We start from the raw sequence: 21,017 nt of genomic DNA, 5'->3' as shown, positions 1-21,017 counted from the left end.
CCCGCTCGTGAGTGGCCGTGTGCGTTGTGGCGGCAGTGGACGATGTATACGTCGACATCCACGACGGAGACGCGGTGTATGTCGAGGCGAAAACCGGCGGCACATTTGTTGGAGATGTCCCGTGCTTGGATCCTTGATGAAGGCCATCGCCGTTTTCCTCGAGGGGCTGAAGAACGACCTCGGGGATACCGGCAGCGTTGACTGCTGGGCTCGACGGGGCTGACCGATCCGGGAAACACGCCTGCTCAAGCGACGACTTCTTCACGGCGGTCGAGAGCTGTCGTCTTCTGCAGCGCCTGCATAGCCGACTTTTGTCTCTGCATTTTCGACACGGAACCTCGATCCCAGGCGTGCACTCGTCCTCCGCCTCCTCGCTCGAGTCCGACTCATCCGCCGGCAGGATATCCCAGTAAATCGAGTCCATTCGTGGATCGGACTACTAAACCGCAACAATGATGGTAATCCGAAGAGATCTTTTGAAGACAGATGCTTTGAGTGAGGGTGTGAAAGAGTATAAGGTTTCTGCGACATCAAGGGCGAGGAGAGATCAGACGAACATGTGATCTCAATGGCCAAGCACTTCTTCCCCTCGTTGATGGCGGTCAAAAAACAGAGGAATACGATGCGATGCAAACACTTTCGGCGTAGGAAAGTGAGACACGCATTTGGGGTAGCACGGAAGCATGGCGGACAACAAATGCCGCCGCTCCCCCTGATTCGCGGGGAGGCGCCGCCTAGCGACGAATTTGGCGCACCATGTGCGTGAGAGCTTTCCTAGACTGACCGAACCAATGCCTATTTTTATTCAATGATTAGTGCCAGAGACGGCGCGCGTTCCTGGATGGTAGTCACTAGTGTAGCTCGAATCAATCCAAATAATGCTCTGAAGCTGGCGATCTCCATGAAAGAAACACGATGATTGTGAGAACATCACCGTGACGAAAGAACGATCCCATTTTCATTCCCTCTTCCAACGCCAAGCAATGCCCGTGATAGAATACAACATTCTCTCCTCTTCGCAGGAGCAACATTAGTCCCAGTAGCGAATATCCCCGTCCGCGCCCGCCGACACAAACTTGCTCGTCTCCTGGGGGTGCCACGCGACGCAGGTGACGGCCTGATCTCCCGCCTTGAGCTTGTGGTACATCTTGCACGTCTTCCAGTCCCAGAAACAGACGTATCCCTGGGTGTCGCCACTGGCGAGGAACTGCCCGTCCGGAGAGACGGACACGTCGATGGCCGTGCCGGCGTTGTTGTGCCCGCGGTACGACTTCTTGCGGTTCTGGCGGAACTTGTCGTTGGCGCCGTACACGACGATCTGGTTGTCGGACGACTGGAACGCGACGTACTTGCCGCTCGGGTGCGGCGCCGCGCGCGTCATCGGATACATGTAGGGCTCGGCGATGTACTTGATGGGAACGGGGATGTTGTAGTCCCACGCGCGGAGGGACTTGTCGTCGGAAGTCGTCATGAAGCGGCGGCCTTCGTCGACGAAGGTGATTGTGTTGATTGCTGCCAAATGGTGGTCTGTCCGATGTTAGTACCGATGTTCACGAGTGTCCAGGGAGAAGAGGGTCGACGTACCGTATTCTTGCACAATCTCGTTGCCGGCGCGGGTATCCCACTGGATAATCTTCTTGTCTGACATACCCGCCACGAACTCATGCGCGTGCTCAGCTGACGGGTTGAACCGTATGACATGTGGCGTCTTGCCTGTCGAGAATCGTCCCAAACAGCTTCCTGTCTCCGTATCCCACAGCTTGATCTTTCGATCAAAACTGGCCGACAAGAACCTTGTGCCGTCGTTGTTGAAAGTGGCATCCGAGATTGCCTTGGAGTGTCCAGAGTATGTCCGCAGCAGCTCGCGCTCGTGGTAAACGTCCCAGATCTTGACCGTCGAGTCCGCCGACGCCGACAACAGCAGATGGCCCGAGTTCGGGAAGAAGCGCAGCGCGGTAACGGCCTTGGTGTGGTTCCGCCACGTGTGGATTTGCTTCTTGGGGATGTAGTTTGTGATGCTGCCGACGTCCTTGCGCAAGTCCACGTCCAGATCTTGCGGGACGTGCATGTATGTTCTGCCCTGGTAATCCCTCTCTTCCGACCCGTGGAACGTTGTCGTCTCTTCGCCCATCTCCTCGACTTCTTTCCTCCTCGCGAGAGCCGCCTCTGGGGCACGCACGATCGTACCGCTCTCGACAACGTCGTCGTCCTCGTCTGTGACTTCTTCGTATTCCTCGTCGCTAGCCAGCTCGTCGCCTTCGCGGACAACCTCGTACTCTGGGCGGCGATATCGCGCCCAAGGTCCGACGTAGGCGCCGTCTCCTTCCGCGATGGATGCGTCGCCCTTCTTCTCGCGTCCGGACCGTATCCTCGCTGCCTCATTCTTCGCGGCCTCGCCTGTTTGGTACTCGCGCTCGGGGCCTCCTTTCCGCTCGATCGCTCGGTGCTTGCTTCGGAATGTGTGCTCGGAAATATACGTCTCCTCAGCCGTGCCGGTGAGAACGTTCTTGCGCTTCAGGACATTCGTCTCGTCTTTGAAGGGATTCGCGGGCCCCAGCTTCGGACGGGCAAGGTCCTCGCCGGTGTAGGGGACGACGGCGTGGTCAGGCTCGGCCTGCTGCCGCACGATGAGCGCATCTTGCGGCGCCATATTTGGCGGGTAGTCTCCGAAGCCCGACATCTTGAGTTGTGTCGTCTCGTCGCGGTGTGTTGGATAGGGTGCGGGGGCTTGTGTCGCGGTTGAATCATTTGGTCGCGACTGTCCAGGTTTTGGTCGCATCCGCTGAAGTTCGGTCACGTGATCTGATGTCAGGCTTGACTTTTTTGCTCGTGCAACTGAGTGACAGCTCGGGGTGCAGGAAAAAAGCTTGGATGGCTGCGGCACCACAGACCGAAAGTCTCCAGGGCTACGGACTGACCCTGGAATTGCTCAAAGTTTGATTTCTCGAATTAGGCAGCAAAGCACCGAAGAGCATGGCATATCCACACATCTGTCATTACTCAATTATCGCAACCCGCCGCTCCCAAGACCAGCCGGCCTGGCAGCAACATGAAGTAAACAGCTAGGTGTTTGTCTTTCGCGTCGTAAACCTTCCGCAACCGTTCCGTCCTCTCCGTGATATTCCTTTCCCGTTCATCATCATCAGAATCCTATGTGGAGGCGACATGAACACCAAACCGCTGTCAATAAACTCCAGGAGCCCAAAGCGTAGTTAAGCATCAGCGCCGGATTCTCCAAAACCAACCCCCGCCGCCGTATTCTGGTATCATCACCCCATGTCTAGCAGTTGCCCGCCCTATGCTCTTCAAGTGAGCCACCTGAGCGCGTTCCTCTGTAGTAGCATCTGCGTTCGGTTTGCTCATTCTCGTCCACACGGCATGGTCGTATATGTACTCGAATCCGTCCCGTTGTCGTTCGTAGGGAGTGAACTCGGCTTCTTAGTGAGCCTCGTCGCGGATGAGGGCAACGATCATGCTGTAGAGGTAGAAGAAGAACATGACCAAGTGGAAACCGAGCTTCACGAAGGACTCCTGCGGCGCCGTTAGAGAACTGGATCTAGGGTTTGACGTGTTGGGTTGATAATTACCTTCTTGTGGACGTTCAGCTTGCGGAAAATCTCGGTGGCATCCAACAAGTGGGTGTTGTCGACAATCCTGGACCAAGTCAGCTTTCGTCTTTTCTTCGCGGGATTTCGGTTGGCATGTGACATACTTCTTGATGTTGTATGCAAGGAGCGGCAGGTTCAGGATCAGCGGAACCCAGTATCCGTTGATCAAGAACAAGAACGTCAGGAATCCATGGACGGCGGCTTCGGGGATGATGTAGGTGTTGAGGCGGTTGCAGAGGTCAATAGGGTTGATGTAGTCGCTAGGAAAACAATGTGGTTAGCTATCGATTGTCCAGGATAACAAACACGAGCACGCCCTTGCATCATGGCCAAGTCTGCAGCAAATGCATCTCACCCGAGCTGGCCAAACAGCAGCAGCTATTGTGCGAAGAGACAGGCGCGTCGTTTTGGAGGGGATCTCGGGGCTTACCATTCCAGATCGCTGTACATGATGGTGAAGAAAACTTGGAGGAACAGGTTGACGGCGTTTATCAACACCGCCAGGAGGTATAACCATGCTTCGCCGGACATTTTGACTGATTCGGCAGCGAGCTGCGCGTAGTAGAGGTGAAGAAGATTGAGGTGTTAGGTGACAGAGATACAGCACGGTTCTGGATGTGCTGTTGTTGGAGTTGAAGGGGAAGCTCGCTTTTTTTTCCTCCGCGGTCGAGTCTTGGTTTGGGTTTGGAGCTTTGTGCGAGTGCGGGCGGGTGGAATGCTTCGACGTCACTGGGGTGATGTGGGAGGGAAGCTCTGCGCCGCGGCAACGGTTGCAACAAGGAGTACTTGGAGGCGAGTAGGCGTAGATGTGGCGGCAGCTGCAGCTGTTGATAGCAAGACGACACGTGTGGAAATCCAATGGGTCGGGATGTGTTGATGTTGAGTCGCGGTTGGACCTCTGCGGTTTTTTGGAGGAGTAGAGAGACGGAGACGGAGACTCGGGCAGGCAGAGAACGAGTTGAGGTGATGGATGTGAGGGCGAGGCGAGGCGAGACGAGGCGAGGTAGAATGAGGTAAGGTACAGGTGAAGTATCTTAGCGAGAGCCCGAATGCTTGATGCTGGGTACTGGATGCTGGCTGCTGGACAGTATCCGTAGACGTGGACACGAAAATCGGGAGGGTGGGCTACGGGGCTTTAACCTCTGCTTCCCGATGATGAAAGAGGCTCGATGCCTGGGTTTGCTTGGGTGCTGAGCACCGCGCCGACCAGCGGCCAACAGCTTGACATCAGCCAGTTAGCGGCCTGGATGGCGTCCCATTCGTGGTAGGCATCCTGCACCTCACAGGTGCACCGGCGATGCCACTGGGTACGTACCTTGTCCGCACGGGCCAGTACGTACCGCGTCGAAATTCTCCGGAACGACTTTTATCGCGCTTCCGACCGGCGGCTCCAGCGAATCCTATCGACGACTTCGACGAATTCCAGACCCATCAGCTCAACCACACTGAGCAGTTGATGGCACAAGCGTGAGGGGAAACAGAAAATCCCCAGGGACCCCCCTCCAACACTGGCAGGACCCCTCTATCGAACGGGGTCCCAGCTGTCAAGTCGTCACCATCGAACTCATCCAGCTGTCAATTCTTGAGTTGCGCCTGTAGCCGGTGGCTGGGAAGGGCTGGGGCTCAAGCAACTGTACCGGGCCTGTCCCTGAGATAATGGAAGACTTCCTGCGGTCCGTCCAGTCGGAGTGGCCTTATGGAGGACACCGTTGTCGACCGGCCTTGGCCCGGACTCTTCTCTGCGGCATACGCGAGTGGATTACGAATCCCAAGTCTCAAGCACATGTCGACGCCGCCGACTCGGCAGGTCCCTGGCACGTATCCTCCACGAGTGACAGCTGTCGTCTTCCTCCACATGGAATAACCCATACCGTAGTGCTTCGATCCAAGTCTCACGTGGCTCGGTGTTCGAGATGGAATGTTTTGATTTTCCAAAGGCATCATGCTCAGACCCAGCAGCTTTGATTAACTGGCCAAACTCCCTGTATGAGCCAGACATGCTTGCATCACCTGTTCGCCGCCTTACTTTGATTTTCTCCCATCATGATCGCATGAAAACCAACCACACCACACCGGGTCCCTTTTTGTACTACACAACGCCTCGTCCTGCTTGCTCATGCTCATGCTCATGCTCATGCTCGTATCCATGCTAATGTCGATATTTATGCCCTCTTTCCGTTGGCTTCGGTGCTGGCGTTGGCTTCGGTGCTGGGCATCGGGATCTTTCCACCAGGCGAATCGGCTTTCCTGGCCGTCAGGACCTCTACGCCATCCTCAGTGACCAGGAGAGTGTGCTCTGCAGTCTTCATTAGCGGGCACTTACGGTTGTGGAAAAGTACATCGTCACTTACCAAACTGCGCAGTCCTCTTGCCGTCAATAGTCGTGCTGGTCCAGTTGTCGGGCCAAGTGATGTCCCGGTACTTGCCCAGAGCAATCATGGGCTCAATGGTGAAAGTCATACCGGGCTTGCACTCGCCCACCTGCTTGTTCTTGGCGTAGTGAGGAACGTTCGGGGGGCAATGGAATAGGCTGTTGATGCCGTGTCCACAGTATGTGCGGATGACACTGCAGTTTCTCTCCTTTGCGATCTTCTCGATAATGTTGCCAAACTCGCGAATCAGGGTACCGGGCTTCACCGCAGCAATGGCGGCGTCCAGGCAGTCGCGCGCAGCCTCCACCACTCTGACGGAGTCGGGGTCGGCCTTGGCCCGGTCGCCGACGTAGTATGTCTCGTTGAGATCGCCGTGGTAGCCCTCGTGGTAAAGGGTGACGTCGATGTTCAGGATGTCGCCGTCAAGCAGCACGCGCTGGTCGGGAATACCGTGGCAGATGACCTCGTTCAGTGACGTGCACACGGACTTGGGGAAGTGGTTGTAGTTGAGGGGGGAAGGGTAGGACTGTCGACGTCTCGTCAGCGTTCTTGGTCTACGTGCGCATACTTGAGCGAATGGCACTCACGTTGCGCTCAATGCAGGCGTTGTGGACGATCTCGTCGATGGCATCCGTGGTCATACCGGGCTTGATGGCGGCCGCGGCGATGTCCAGAACCTCTCTTGCCAGGCGGCAAACCTTGCGCATGCCCTCGATTCCCTTGGCATCAAGGATGTCGACCTTGTTCCGGTTGAGAATGGATCTGGGGTACTTCGGCTGGCCATCCTGCCACCAGTCGGGGTGGGGGATGGTCTTGGGAACGACTCGTCGCGGGGACAGAGGGTAGACGGGTCGAAGAGGGCCGCTGAATGGATAGGTCGGGAAAGGGTTGAAGACACCTGTCTCTGGATCTGGTTTAGAGACGACTTTTGGCGGAAGGATGTGGTGGAGTATACTTGTCTCGGTCTTGTGCATAGTCTTGTGGTTGCCCTGTGAGCTGTTAGCAGCTGTCGCGATGTTCCAAAGCAGAGTCAAAGCAAGTTCACCCAGTTCTTCTTGAAGCAGTCCTGCGAGCAGAAGAAGCTATCCTTGATTCCCATCTTCAAGCATGTCGGGCACTGGAGGGAGCCGGCATCGTTGGGGCAGTCCACTCCCAGGCACTTCTTCTTGGCGGGGGGTTCGGTCATGGCGGGCGTATCGTAGAGGTGAAAAGGAACGAGGTTCAATGCTCGAGGGTTTACGGTAAAATACGACCCAAAGATGTTGTTTCAACAGAACTTGAGAGGAATCTCGTGCAAGGAAGAAAGACCCTGAAAACCTGGATTGGCAGGGTTCGGATGGACAATGCAGCGCGGCAGCTTACAGCACACGCCCTAAAGTTGACCACTCGGCGGCAGAAATGACCTGACGAACAAATCTTTCCGGTGGAGGTCGAGGCTGTGATAGGTACGTTGGCGCAGACACCCCGCCACCGCGGCACACGAAAGGCGCGGGCGGGCGGTTCACCGATAAGACACCGATATCGATAAGATACCGTAATTTGGCGACAAGTGTTATCGATAAACAACGGCTATCGATGTGATAAGATCAGTAAGCGAGAAATGTTTGTCAGCATCACCGGCCAGCAATTGTCAAGTCGAACGAACCTGGAGACAGCGGAGCTTCCCTTGTCGGGGCTTCCGGGAAATAACCGACGTCTCCGAGAGAATCTTTCTGAAAGACTTTTCTGAAAGAAAGGTGCGCTCTGCGGCATTGCGGCACTCTTTCGGTGGCACTGGCACAAGTCATTGACGCTATCTTCCGGTCGCCCACTCGCACCTAGCACAGCGTCGCTTTTCTATGCCCCGGCCGCCGATGACTTGACCCGCCAAATGCGAATCATCATGCGACTCTTTACACGCCACTGGCCGTAAATTCTTTCCCTTCCCAGCTCCGTTTCCGTCTCGGTCTCTGGATTGGAATTTCTTCTTGGCCCAAGCAACATGGCCAGAAATCAGAAAGTTGTCGTGGTCGGTGCCGGCCCCGTCGGCTCATTGGCTGCCCTCTATGCTGCCCAGCGCGGTCACGATGTCGAGATTTACGAGTTGCGTCCTGGTGAGTCGCGTGTCGCTTTTCCCATTGAGCCGCCCAATGGTCCGTCCTATTTCGGCTTGGCCGCCGTTGCAGGATCGCGGATCATGGAGACCCCTTGAGCCCCACCAATCCTGCGCCGAGGCGGTGATGTGGATGAGATTGATAAGATTGCAAGCTGCTCGACCATCTCATTCCAACTCAGTCGCATTGAGTCAACAGGCTATGGACAAATCCACATGAAGTCAGCTGGTTTCATTGCACAATACTGACATTCGCAATGTAGACCTTCGTGACCCGACGACAACTCTGTTGAACTTCACCCGCTCCATCAACTTGGCATTGTCGGAGCGCGGCATCAACGCCATGCGCAATGCTGGCCAACCAAAGTTACTGGAACATGTCTTTGGTGCCACTATTCCCATGCGCGGACGCATGATTCACGGCAGAACCCCGAAAGGTGATCTGTATGAAGCCTCCCAGGACTACGATGTCCACGGCAGGGTAACCCAAACCGACCTAATTTCACAGTAGCTGAGTGACGTGCTGACCGTCCCAGGCCATCTACGCTGTCGACCGCGCGGGTCTAAACAAGCGCATGCTCGACATTCTCGAGGAGATGCCCAACGTCAAGTTCTTCTTCAGCCACAAGCTCACCGGCGCCGATTTCAAGAAGTGCAAAGCCTGGTTTGAGGTTATGACCTCTGAGTCTGCCACTGGTCGTGCAAGGGAAATCGAGATTGACTTCGACTTCATGATTGGGGCTGACGGAGCCCACTCCGCCGTCAGATACCACATGATGAAGTTCGCGCACATGGACTACAAACAAGAGTACATTGATACTCTCTGGTGCGAATTTCAGATCAAACCGGCCGATCCCCCAACAACGGACAGCGCCGGGCCTCACTTCAGAATCTCACCCAACCACCTTCACATTTGGCCCGGCAAGGACTTCATGTTCATCGCCATCCCCAGTGATGTAAGCTTCTTCGATGAGATATCTAGAGTTAATTGGACTGACAAGTTGCAGGATGGATCGTTCACATGCACATTATTCCTACCCAACGAGCAGACAGCTGCCCTCGAAAGCAATCCCGCCAGCCTTCCTGCCTTTTTCGACAAACACTTCCCTGGTGTTACCAATTTGATACCTGCCGACGACCTCATCGCATCCTTTAAGCAAAACCCGCATCTGCCCCTGATCAGCATCAAGTGCAGCCCTCACCACTTCCAGTCATCAGCAGTCCTGGTTGGCGACGCCGCCCACGCCATGGTTCCTTTCTACGGCCAAGGCATGAACGCGGGCCTGGAAGACGTCCGCGTTCTCTTTTCCACCCTTGACAAGCACAGAGTCTTGGACGAAAATAACAGCCCCACGGGCGAGGCGAGTGACTCCGATGCAGCAACTTACCATAGATCGGTGGCTTTTGCCGAGTACACGGCCAACCGAGTCCCGGACGCGCACTCCATCAACGACCTCGCGCTGCAGAACTACGTAGAGATGCGCGCCTCGGTCCTCTCTCCTCGCTACCGCCTTCGCAAGTGGTTGGAAGAGACCATGTCCGTCTACCTGCCGGGTTTGGGCTGGCAGACCAAGTACTCCCGCGTCAGCTTCGGAAACGAGAGATATTCCGAAGTCGTCGCCAAGAGTGACCACCAGGGCCACGTCCTGATGAAGTCTTTCGAGGCCCTGGTGTGCAGTCCTTTCGTAGTGGGGGCGGTGTATCTGTGGTGGAAGCGACCACAGTGTGTTATGGGTGCCGTTCAGGGGCTGTTGCGGTCGTTACTGCGAGCTTCGGAGAAAGCATAGATGCACTGCGGCCGGTTTGATTTGCCATCGAAATACCATATATGTCGCATATTAGAGCAAGAATCTCCCCTCAGGTTCAGACCTGCCATCAATAAGCCAACCTACTTATGTTCATTCTTCTGCCGCGTCTGCCTCTCACCAGACATCCAGTCCAGACTGATAAGATGCTAATTGGTATAGCTTGGGCGGGTTGATGCAAGAAATCTTGACACCCTAACATACGTCCTGCAAACCTCAATACGACGATGCGCCAGCTTCAGAGCCGTCATCATAAATCCCTCTTGCTGAAGAATAGTCTCCTCTTGAGGTCCCATTTCATCGAATTCCTTCAAGTCAATCTACACGACAACCTTTGACCCAGGCATTTCTCCTGAAAGTACCAAACATTCTCAATTGACAGTCACAAAGGCTTCACACCTCATCTTCGATAAGATAGGATGAGGGGGCAATTGGAAAACCTCCGCATCCTACTCTCATGAGTCGATGAGTGTGCTGTTGTTTTGTGGAGATCCCCCGCATCATCGTCGTCTCGAGGGAATCATTCATGCAGCCCCGCAATTCCCCGCGATTGTGGAGTTCCGAATCGCAGTTCCTCAGTGGCCTGCGCCCAGAGATGCTCGTCTCGAGGGAAAATGTGACGATGCATCTGAAGCACACTCAAACCGGTTTGTCGCGAAGTTGTGGATCGAAGTCGAGTATGTCTTTGAACTTCAAAAGCTTCTTAAAGCTCGAGAATGCCATTTCATCCTGCATAAGTGATTCGAATTTCCCAGCCATCAATAGCTTGTATCCTGACGCCCAACTTCGACCTCATCTCGTTTGCAAAGGACCGGACATTTTGACAAGGACCCGTGCCGTTTAAACAATCTTTCACACATCAACATGTCTTCATCCGATGCGCCAGCTGCGACAGGGGCCGTCCAGGTCCAGCCAATCCTCACCCTCAAGGGAAAGGTCATCGCAGGTGGGTTATCGCATCACCGGGATGCACTGAATGCCTGGCTTGCTGACGCTTCGAAGTTACTGGAGGAAACCGCGGCATCGGTCTCGGTGTTGCGGAATGCTGTCTTCTGAACGGTGCGGACAAGGTCTACTCCATCGACCTCGCGGCACCCGGCGAAGAGTTCGAGGCGGCCTCTAAGCAGTTCCCGGGACGTCTGTTCAATGTCCAGGCCAACGTGACGGAGGAGGAGAGCATCACGGCTGCTATTGACAAGATCGTCGGGGAAGCGGGAGCCATCCACGGTATCGTTGCCAACGCCGGCCGCACAAATCACAAGGCCGCGCTTGACTTTACAAAGGAGGAGATCGAGACCTTGTTTGGTGTTAACGTGAGTTGACGTCTTACCGGAACATGTACGAGGCCTTGCGCTGATGATGATGTTAGCTGTTCGGTGCCTTTTACACTGCCAGAGCTGCGGCGAGAGTTTTCATCAAGCTCGGCATCAAGGGCTCCGTTGTTTTCACGGCGTCGATGGCATCCTACCGTCCTAACAAGGTATGTCTCGCCCAAGTTATGGTGATTGAGTCTTCTGGCTGACAATTTCCCAGCGTGTGCCTTCAGCACCGTACGGCGCGTCCAAGGCCGGTATTCGCAACATGGCGCACACCCTCGCCATGGAATGGGCCAAGTACGGCATCCGCGTGAACAGCGTCTCTCCCGGTCTCGTCCGCACCGCGATGACTTACTGGGTTCCTCAACAACCGGACTGGGAGCAGCAGTTGAAGTACTACGGAGGCATGCCGAGGTTGGCGGAGGTGCAGGAGCTCGGCGGAGCGTACGTCTACCTCTTGAGCGATGCCGCAAGCTACACCACCTCGATAGACATCCCCGTCAACGGTGTTATTGGAAGTAAGTTGCCCCCGTTCTTGTTGATCTATGAGCCGGTCCTGACAAGTGACGTCGTAGTCTGCTGAGGTGGTTCAATCGAAAGAAAAAAGGGCGGTGATGAAAATTTAGAAGTTCACGAGATTTGAGCGCGGGCTGGAAAGGAAACGCCCGGATGATCATAACGCTCGCAGCGGTGTGTCGTGGCTCGTTGCAGTGGATACCAAATTAAAACTTTTGACGATCCTCTCTCAGTCCTGAATCAGTGTGTTGTTTGTTGTTTGTTTGTTGTCTGTTGTCGACACTGAGTCAAGACCTGCCGGTCGGGACATTGTCTCCCCCCCTTGTCTGCTAAAGCATTTTGCTGAGCTCCTGTGCCGAGCACCGGACGTATGCCGGAGATCCACCCCGCCAAGGTCGGATCCGAGAACGAAAAGTGTGCAGTCTCTCTGGAATCAACGGAGCCCGTATGCTCCGGATTCTGGGAATAAAAACTGTTCTATGTATTCTGCCCATCTTATGTCCAAGCTTCTGAACCTCTGGTGTAGCCGAGATAATAACCTGCCATTTTCGTTAAACACCGCCTTACAAGGCCCAGATTAGTTGAAAATCAGAGCGTGGGGGTCCATCTCAATCGACAGAACGCAACGCTCATATCGGCTCGCGCCCTCATTGGTAGGCTGGACCCCGTCACGTTGCGACTGTGCCATTTAAATCGAGGGAGCCTCATCTTGATTGATCAACGCATGGGAAGCGTCTAACGAGGGATACCACACGTGCGGATTGGAAATTGTTCTTGAGCCGCAATGGCCGCACATCAAATGACAATAGGTCGTTGATCAGCAAAGAGAAGATGCTTTCGCTCCTACCTTCCCTGAGCGGCGCTGGTTCAGAGCGTTCTGACTTGGCTATGAAGTTTCAATAACACCGCCTTTTGTCAAACGATGACATCCCTCTCTAATACCTTTTTATGTCTGGTGACATTCACAGCCTCCCTCGAGCGTTTCTGGGCACAACTTGGCAACTTACTGTCTCGGAATTACAGTCCGGTCTGAAGTTATTTCCGGTAGCTTCCACATGCATAGACGCAAAAACCTGATGAAAATTCCATTGGTGGAGAGTTGGTGATGTCGGTTAGGATTTCCTCTGAGACAACCGCGCGCGAGGATCCATCTCGGGCTATCGGAGAACCGGAGCAGCCCACCGGGCCCTGAAAATAAGCAGCAGAAGAAAACCTGGAGCCCCAATCGTGAGATGATTTTAAGCGGCAAACCTCCGCAGAGTCCGCCTCGACCCTTGGCGGACCCCCCCGGGGAATATAACTCAAGTCGTTAAAGAATCCAGTGGAGCGGGCGATGTGCGACGAGGAAGTATTTTACATCCGCGCCAAGCTTTCCGTCGACAACAGATCCATCACTTTATTCCAATTAAAGATCCACTCCCTCCTAGAAACGAGAACCTAATTTCATCTTGTCTCTCGACTGCGGTTCGTCCAAAGTCTTCAGACAAACCCACTACGGAGTTTATGTTGCATCTAGAGACAGAGAAAGCGCGCATGAACCAGACCAAGGCCAAAGAAGAAAACACTTCCGATCACTTAGCAATGGCACAAGCGAGTTCCAGTCACCAAAGTCTCGGGCTGCCAAGTCTTTCATGCCACGAGATGAGAAATGACCTGCTGTCTCTGGCAGGTCTTTGACAGGTCTCGGCATCTCGCAATCTTGGTTATCAGTGAGGAATTCTCATCAGTCGCATTTTCATCTCCGTTTCGACCCAGAACTACTTCTCACTCGGTTGGGTCTCCCAACTAGGATAGTCGCTACCAGATCGCTTGCACGATTTACCTCATTGCGGATTCTTTTCTCTTGACGAACAAACCAAGTGCCCTGTCGTTCCGACAACTACGACAGGACATCCTTGCCCAGTCTGCATGCGAAGGCCCAGAATCGTCCATTCTAGGAAAGTCGAGGCTTTCCAGGGCGGGCTCGAAAAGAAACAAGCTGTGTCTCCCTGTTATTACTAAGGATGACTGAACAAACCCCCACGGAGGCCCAACTGCTTCAGCCAAGGAACCCAAGCTACCGGGTATCTCGGATTGATTAGATTAGATCGTGACCAACCAGTCGGCGGGCTTGCTTCCTCTTCTCTCGACTCATGTAGCAAGGGAGGCCCTAGGTCCCAACTTGGCAGTTGACTCGACCAAGGCCCTGTGTGTTTACTGGTTAGGAAAGACTTGAGATGAACCAGTACCTGCATGTGCCCTCTCTGAACAGCATGCGGCACAACCCCGAGGCCGCCGGGGATAGAATGCCCCGACATGGAAGTGGAATCAGTGGATGCTCTTGATGGAGATCATCGTGAGACGGAAAGGGGCGTGGCTCGTAGAGACCGTTGAGAGACAGACATATAAGTCTGGCGGGACTCCCTGTACTTGCAAAGAAGGAACCGGTTCTACTTGGCAAAGATCTACACTCACTTTACCTATTCACTCCTTTCAACGGTCTTTACAGTACAGTTCACGATGCGTTCCTCGCTTTTCATCGCTGCGCAGTTCGCTGCCGCCGCCTTTGCGGCCGAGCCCTGGGAGAACGAGGTCGATACCGGCTTCGTCACCTACCTAGACGGAACCAACTACACCAAGGGCACCCAGCCTCTCCTCAAGGACATCCGTGCCATTCCCGACTTCGACTGGGCTGCTCGCCAGAAGCTCGACAACCAGAAGTACTCCTTCTACCGCACTGGTACCGCTGGAGAGTTCAGCTACCGCCACAACCTCGATGTCTGGCAGAAGGTCCAGCTCCGCTCTAAGCACCTGAGCGACGTCACCAAGTTGAACGAGACCATGGCGTATGTCGTCAACATGATCAACGGTGTTGCTCGTACTGACTTATACGAACAGCACCACCATTCTCGGTTACAACTTCAGCGCCCCCCTCTTCATCGCGCCTGCTGCTCGTGCTGCCTACGGAGACGAGGCTGCCGAGCTGAACCTCGTCCGCGCTGCCGGTAACGAGAACATCCTGTACATTGTAAGTCACTTCATTCAGTCTATCGCATTGGACTTCGCTGACATGAACAACAGCCTTCCATGTACGCCTCCAAGTCCATCGAGGAGATCGCGACCGGCAAGGTCAACAACACCCTCAACGGCCCCCAGGTCATCTTCCAGCAGATCTACACCAACGGCAACCTGTCCGTCACCTGGGAGAACATCCGCCGTGCCGAGGCCACCGGTGCCAAGGCCATTGTCTGGACCATCGATGCTCCCGGTGACTCCGTCCGCCACCGCGCTGCCCGCTACGACACTACCAACGCCAACTCCGTCTCCTCCGCTCTTACCTGGGACATCTACGACCAGATGGTCAACCAGACCTCTCTGCCTATCATCCTCAAGGGTATCACCACCGCCGACGAGGCCCTCCTGGCTATTGAGAAGGGTGCCAAGGCCATCTACATCTCCAACCACGGTGGCCGTCAGCTCGACCACACCCCTGGTCCTCTCGAGATCGCCTACGAGATCTACCGCAACGCCCCCGAGGTCTTCCAGAAGATCGATGTCATTGCCGACAGCGGTGTTCGTTACGGAAACGACGTTCTGAAGCTGCTTGCTCTCGGTGTCAAGGCCGTCGGTATGGGCCGTCCGTAAGTCATTTTTCTTCCTTCTTCTTTGTCGATCAGCACTAACAATCACACAGCTTCATGTACGCCAACTGCTACGGACTCGAGGGTGTCACCAAGGCCATCAACATCATGAAGACTGAGATCGTCCGTGACGGTGCTCAGATGGGTGCAACCAACCTGCACAACATCAGCATGAGCTTCCTCAACACCCGCCAGCTCGAGCAGAACGTTTACCTCTTCGACAAGCAGTAAACGTCGCATATCCTCGGCGAATAAGAGCGGCTTTCATGACTTACATCGAATTACGTTTCAACTGCATGCAGCGATGCTGTCGATAAAATGGCGTTCATGGGGCTGGCATTGTCAAACTCGATTTCCGGATTCATCTTCTTGTCCATATTTCATCAGATAGATACCTAGCATCAAAGCTGTTTTCACAAGTGTATGCAGACTGCGCCATCTCGTGAAGGTGACAACACTAAAAGTGACGAAACTAGTGATTTGGTACTTTTCGGAATTCAGGGGCTGGCATCTATATGTCAAACAGAACGCCAGTCTAGTGCATTGATTCAAGGTCTTGTGATGGCTCCACCGCCTCCGGCCCCCACGGGGGTCGTCTCCGCCCGAGTCCGGAGGATGAAATCCGATCAGACGGCGGAGCCGAACGGCCTTCTTTCATAACTATCTTTCTTCGCCGACTTCTTGATAAAGTGATCCATGTTCCATCACTAGAATGACCCCTTCTCTGGCCCAAAGTAGCCCCTTTCCGGGAGTGGGAGAACTCCGATTTGGCTGCCGTCGACTCCGGCGCCGCTCACGGTGTTTCCCCACCATTTCAAAGAAATCGGGTTGTATCCTACCGCGAAGAACATGACCAGCGCTGAGACGGCCACACCCGCAGTCAAAGCCGCCGATAAGACGTAGTTATACTTCTCCCACCACGCCAACCTATGTCGTGGCAGCCAGTACATAAAGATAAAGCCCAGGATCATGCCCGGTGTCTTGTACGAAAGGTTGGAAGGCGCCCAGTGTTGTATGCCTTGAATGACAAGAACTGGGTTCAACCAGAGAAGGGAACCCACAAATGGGAACAGAGTTCGGTCGAGAAGAGCAAAAGTCTTGGGCCTGAGCTTGACGCGGAGCTTCTCTCGTACACCTGGCAAGTACTTCGGGCCATATCCCTGGCCAACCAAGAAGACGACGGCGATGAGCGTGCCGATCAGGAAGCACCCTACAATTCATGTTAGCTGTGTTACTCTGGATGCGAAGCGGAATGCTTTTACTTACACTTCAGAATTGGATAGAATGCAACAAACATGCGTTCGGAGCCAAGCAAACCCCACATCTAGGTGACTGTTAGACCGTTTTGTTCTTGTTGGGAACAATATGTTATTGAAGGTAACTATACCAGTGAGTTGGTGTAGAGAGGCGCTCCATCGTTGGCGCATGTGAATCGACTGGGTTGGGTCGGGGTACACAAGCCCTTCACATTTTCAAGAATGAAGTTCTGTGTCGCGACGGCCACGAAGCAAGTGATGATGATCGTTCCAATCTGGCTTCGGAAAACAGCTTGCGGGGCGATCTTGGTGTAGTGGGCCATCTTTTGATCTTGGACATAGTTGTCTCCGTAACCTGCGAGAGCCCATGATCCCAGAGTCTGGGAGAAGAGGAAAGCGTTGGTGTTTCCAGGCAGCATATACCCGGTGATGACCTGGATGAGCGCACCGAGACCAAGGTTCGTTCCGGTAGTCGCAGAAAGAAAAGACAGGGGAACGGCGAAGACCAGGTTGATGGCGATCATGAGGAATACAATCCAGATTGGCGTGTCTAGAGGGTATATGCTGAGGAAGATGCACGAGACAACGATGGCAGCGACGAGGATCAACAAGAACCACCAGTCTGGCACTTCCTTGTACTTGGACATGAGTCGGCTGTGGATGTCCATGGCGCCCTCGTAGTTACCCTTCTTGTAGCGCAGCCCCTTGTAGAAGTCGACGTATGCTGCGGAGATCGTCTTCCATTGGTTGCCTGGACAGTGTTAGCTGGGGCATATCTTGGGGAAAGAAGTGACAAACCCATGATGTAAAGGAAGTAGATGGGATAGAAGCAGTAGTTGCCACCAACAGTGATGAGATATCCGGCGGAATAGAACGGAGGTGAATACTGTTGGTAGAGGGTCTCGTTCAACTTGTTGTCAACAACCACGTTCTGAACCACGTAAGGTGTCCCGTCGTTCGCGAACGGAGACGACGAGTTGATCGGCAGATAACCTGTGTTGTACATGTTGGTGTAGTATATTCCAAGGATAATGACTCCGCCGAGGATCGCACCACAGTATTGCGTGCACGTGGCGAAGAAGGGCATGGAGAGTGCTGCATACGACGACGTAGCAATGTTCCAGTCAAACGTGGTGATGGGGTTGAACAGGCCCAGGCCGAGCGAAGAACCCGTGATGATCGCAAGGGTGACATTCGTGGGAGAAATCCAGGTCATCCAGTTGAAAGTGGCCAACGCAGTGAAGAGGTATCCGGGCAGCCAGTAGTAGAAGAACATGCAGATCGTGCAGACGTAAAAGAACTTGTACCGAGAGATCGTCCAACCGTTGATGTTTTCACGTGGTTCGGGTCGAGTGAGGGCTCGGTTCATGGCAATGGTTGGCAGGATCGTCGGCCAAAGTGCCTTGACAGGATACACGCTGAATCGTCGCAGGTATCCTGCGAAACCCATTCCCATCAGCTGCACAAAAAGCGTGAGCATGATTTGATAGCCGAAGTTGACAAACTTGAGGCCGTAGTATACTGGCGACTTCTGGACAAGGATCATTCCATAGCTGTTCGTGGTGTAAATCGCGATGTTGTAAGTGATAGTCGCAAACATTTGCTCCTTAAAAGTCCAAGGGCCAGGATTCAGCGAGTGACGAATGCCAAAGACAGTGATGCCCCAATCCGGCAACACGAACTCTAGAACCTTGGCGCAAGGAAACAACAGGATCTGGATGACCTGACCGCTAAGAGCTGGACAGAGTTCTTATCAGCCAGGAAGTTCATGGAAGATCTCGCTGGGGTTCGAGAGACTTACTGATGGCCGGGAATCTGGAGTTGAAGAACGTGGAAATAAAGGTGCCAATTACCGCCCAACCAATTCCTAGGAAGTAGGCTCGGAAAGTCTCGATCGGAACGTTCTGATCGTCGATAATCTCGGCGACGGCGCGGACACCGGGGTATGGCGAGGAGTATCGGATCATGACGGCGTCTATCCTCAAATCGCGGTCGTACGACTCTCCGTACGACTTTTGGCCGCCGAGAAGCTTCTTCATGCGCTCCCTCATATCGGAAGGGAAGTTCCAGTCGTCCTTGAAGAATTCCACCGCCTCTTCAATGATGTCAATGGCCTCCTCCTCGGTCATGCCATTGATCTTCTCCAAAATGTACTCATGCTCGCCGTTTGGTGCCAATTCCTCGAGCTTCTCGTGAGAGATTTGGTCACCGATACGTTCATTGGTGTCGACCTTGGCGGGGATCTTTTCGATATCCTCCGGTGCCGGGGACGGGCCGTCCTCCGTGATCTCCGCTTTTCCGGACATGATTGCGTTTGGGCCCCCACGCCGATGTGCCGCCCGGGAGAGACAAGAAGAGGTTCGCAGAAGGATTCAAAGAAGGAACCTGCACCGAAGAAATTGGCATTCGCCATCACAAACGTGGGAACTCCTCTGACAATATATGTCGGAGGTCTCGTGTTCCGACTTAGAGTTGGTGGCGGACGCAAAGGCGGGGGAGCCGGGTTTCGGTCCAGCTATCGGGCGAGAGAGGTCGTCCGACAAGGGGATGCACAGCTATCTCCTCATCTCCTCACCTCCTCACCAACAACCCCCCAACAACGTTGCATTCTTCCGAATCAACGTTGCGCTATCATCCTGTTCAACAGAGGTTCTGTGATCGTCGCATACATATCCGTACCACCCCGCATGGTCTACAGAACGGATGACCTGCCAGACGTGGCCTGCGGGGTGCATGCGTGTGAGGGATGCGCGCCCCTGTACTTGCACTATCGAACGACGTCGAGCCAACGGCAATTGATCATTTGCCACGGCAAAATTACACTTACAGCCGATCCAAGCACCACCGACTGGAGGGGTAACGGTTTCGGGTAGTCACGGAAATGAATCTGGGCATGCTGAGGAATTCGAGTAAACACGGTTGAATAAGTCAGGGAGATAAATTCTCAGAGACACCGCGTCTGAAGCAATGGAGAGATATCGGCTTGGTTCGGTATCTGCCATGGAAGTCCTCATTCTTTCCAATGATTGGCCAATAAAGACACGGTCTCTGACTGCACGCGATCGGCTATTCGTTACTCGCAGAGCTGTGGCGTTAGCCATTTTGAAATAAATGCGTTTGATTGAGAGTCTTTGGATCAAATATCCTGCAAATAATACGGAACCCGATTCAACAAGGGCGCTGTTGACACTGACATGCATGAACCTACCACGATAGCTTCACATTGGCATGTCTACGGCCTAGATCTGCCTGTCAAGCCTCAACGCCACCGCAATTCTGCGTCTATCCGAATGTTGTAGCTCGGTCCAGACCACAAACTTTGGTGGAATTCCGTTTGCAGATGCAAGTCGAGCTCGCACGTGGAGCCACCTACACTACTCCTGCAGCAATGGTTCGAACGAACCCATCAGAGCACATGTGCATCGCATGCAACAAATCATATTTCACGACGAGCCTCCGGAATGGTGATGAGGTGTAAGTTTCGGCTCTAGCCGACGTGGACCAAAGGTCATGCGCTGCCGCCAGCAAACTCTCACTGCATATGCCATCGTGAAGTCCTCATTGTGTCGTCACGTTCCGAGACTACTCATCAAGATTCTTGTGAGCTGCTCTTCTAGCGTTTTACAATTTCAAGAGTCGGGTTGAAAACCCGGAATGAGACTCTGAGGTGTTAGCCAGACGGTCAGCGTTTCACCAGGTGCGGCTGTGTCGGTCTCATATGTTGTTGGACTGCGAGCTAGCCCAAGGATAGTTGTTTGTTCTTTTTCAATCTCTCGATCTTGATATGATTTTTGACTATTGCTGTGACACCGATTAATTCCTGGCCGAGCTTTCCGTCTTGTCTCTGTGGCCTGAACCACAACAATCATCATGCATGTCTGCGACATAGTCGAGATTGGACGTAAACGCGTACTGCGCTCATCATTAAGTCTCTGGTTATTTTCCGATGTTGCCTTACCAAAGAATCTGTTGGAAAAGCCTCATATTCTTGTGCAACTTGCACGTAAGATTGCATCGCGTAGGCAGTTTAGCGGGACTGTTCTGTTTCCGATGTCAGAGTAACAATTGAATGGTCTCAAAACCAGTAACCCGTATAATCAAAGAAACAGAATGATGGACAAGATCTGAGTTAGACAATTTATAAGCTTTCAGATTTCAATCTGTTGGTCGATGATTGGACGCCAAGCCGGGCCAGCACATGGTCGGATACATGAGTCTATCGTTACCCTCGTGACGACTCCTCCAACGACTCTGACCCACCTCATATTCCTCGACGCGAAAGCCAACCAACGCCGGGGACCCATCCAGTTGACGTAAGTTTGCCACTATGGATATCAGACCATGCACAAGGATGATGATTCAAATACTGAATGAGGGGAAGATTCAATGGTGAATGATGGCAGATACAACATCAACAACCTGACGCCATCCA

At 53.7% G+C, this 21,017-nt stretch overlaps 6 protein-coding genes across 6 annotated transcripts; 2 read left to right on the top strand and 4 right to left on the bottom strand.

Annotated features, from left to right (window-relative positions):
* Positions 1-1,030: 1,030 nt before the first annotated feature.
* On the bottom strand, positions 1,031-2,680 carry CkaCkLH20_05779 (WD repeat domain-containing protein; the record flags this gene model as incomplete). Its single annotated transcript, XM_038888497.1, has 2 exons — positions 1,031-1,527; positions 1,585-2,680. 2 exons carry the CDS (start codon positions 2,678-2,680, stop codon positions 1,031-1,033), a joined length of 1,593 nt encoding a protein of 530 aa, XP_038746394.1.
* A 758-nt stretch (positions 2,681-3,438) lies between these two features.
* On the bottom strand, positions 3,439-4,139 carry CkaCkLH20_05778 (uncharacterized protein; the record flags this gene model as incomplete). The annotated part of the gene is made up of 4 exons (XM_038888496.1): positions 3,439-3,531; positions 3,588-3,654; positions 3,713-3,868; positions 4,039-4,139. 4 exons carry the CDS (start codon positions 4,137-4,139, stop codon positions 3,439-3,441), a joined length of 417 nt encoding a protein of 138 aa, XP_038746393.1.
* A 1,631-nt stretch (positions 4,140-5,770) lies between these two features.
* CkaCkLH20_05777 (methionine aminopeptidase) lies at positions 5,771-7,166 on the bottom strand (the record flags this gene model as incomplete). The annotated part of the gene is made up of 4 exons (XM_038888495.1): positions 5,771-5,904; positions 5,960-6,506; positions 6,568-6,969; positions 7,026-7,166. The coding sequence occupies 4 exons, from the start codon at positions 7,164-7,166 to the stop codon at positions 5,771-5,773; spliced, it is 1,224 nt and encodes a 407-aa protein (XP_038746392.1).
* A 795-nt stretch (positions 7,167-7,961) lies between these two features.
* CkaCkLH20_05776 (kynurenine 3-monooxygenase) lies at positions 7,962-9,859 on the top strand (the record flags this gene model as incomplete). Its single annotated transcript, XM_038888494.1, has 4 exons — positions 7,962-8,073; positions 8,336-8,553; positions 8,609-9,028; positions 9,080-9,859. 4 exons carry the CDS (start codon positions 7,962-7,964, stop codon positions 9,857-9,859), a joined length of 1,530 nt encoding a protein of 509 aa, XP_038746391.1.
* Positions 9,860-10,741: 882 nt separating this feature from the next.
* On the top strand, positions 10,742-15,560 carry CkaCkLH20_05775 (FMN-dependent dehydrogenase; the record flags this gene model as incomplete). The annotated part of the gene is made up of 8 exons (XM_038888493.1): positions 10,742-10,823; positions 10,880-11,190; positions 11,247-11,357; positions 11,411-11,711; positions 14,198-14,534; positions 14,587-14,716; positions 14,770-15,329; positions 15,383-15,560. The coding sequence occupies 8 exons, from the start codon at positions 10,742-10,744 to the stop codon at positions 15,558-15,560; spliced, it is 2,010 nt and encodes a 669-aa protein (XP_038746390.1).
* Positions 15,561-16,036: 476 nt separating this feature from the next.
* CkaCkLH20_05774 (oligopeptide transporter protein) lies at positions 16,037-18,891 on the bottom strand (the record flags this gene model as incomplete). Its single annotated transcript, XM_038888492.1, has 5 exons — positions 16,037-16,539; positions 16,596-16,653; positions 16,717-17,336; positions 17,384-18,322; positions 18,387-18,891. The coding sequence occupies 5 exons, from the start codon at positions 18,889-18,891 to the stop codon at positions 16,037-16,039; spliced, it is 2,625 nt and encodes an 874-aa protein (XP_038746389.1).
* Between the last annotated feature and the right edge of the window lie 2,126 nt (positions 18,892-21,017).

The sequence above is a fragment of the Colletotrichum karsti genome (genome assembly GCF_011947395.1).
Source record: "Colletotrichum karsti strain CkLH20 chromosome Unknown Scaffold16, whole genome shotgun sequence".
In the NCBI taxonomy this organism is placed as follows: domain Eukaryota; kingdom Fungi; phylum Ascomycota; class Sordariomycetes; order Glomerellales; family Glomerellaceae; genus Colletotrichum; species Colletotrichum karsti.
The sequence above is the reverse complement of the archived record's forward strand: the minus strand, read 5'-3'. Positions and strand labels throughout refer to the sequence as shown.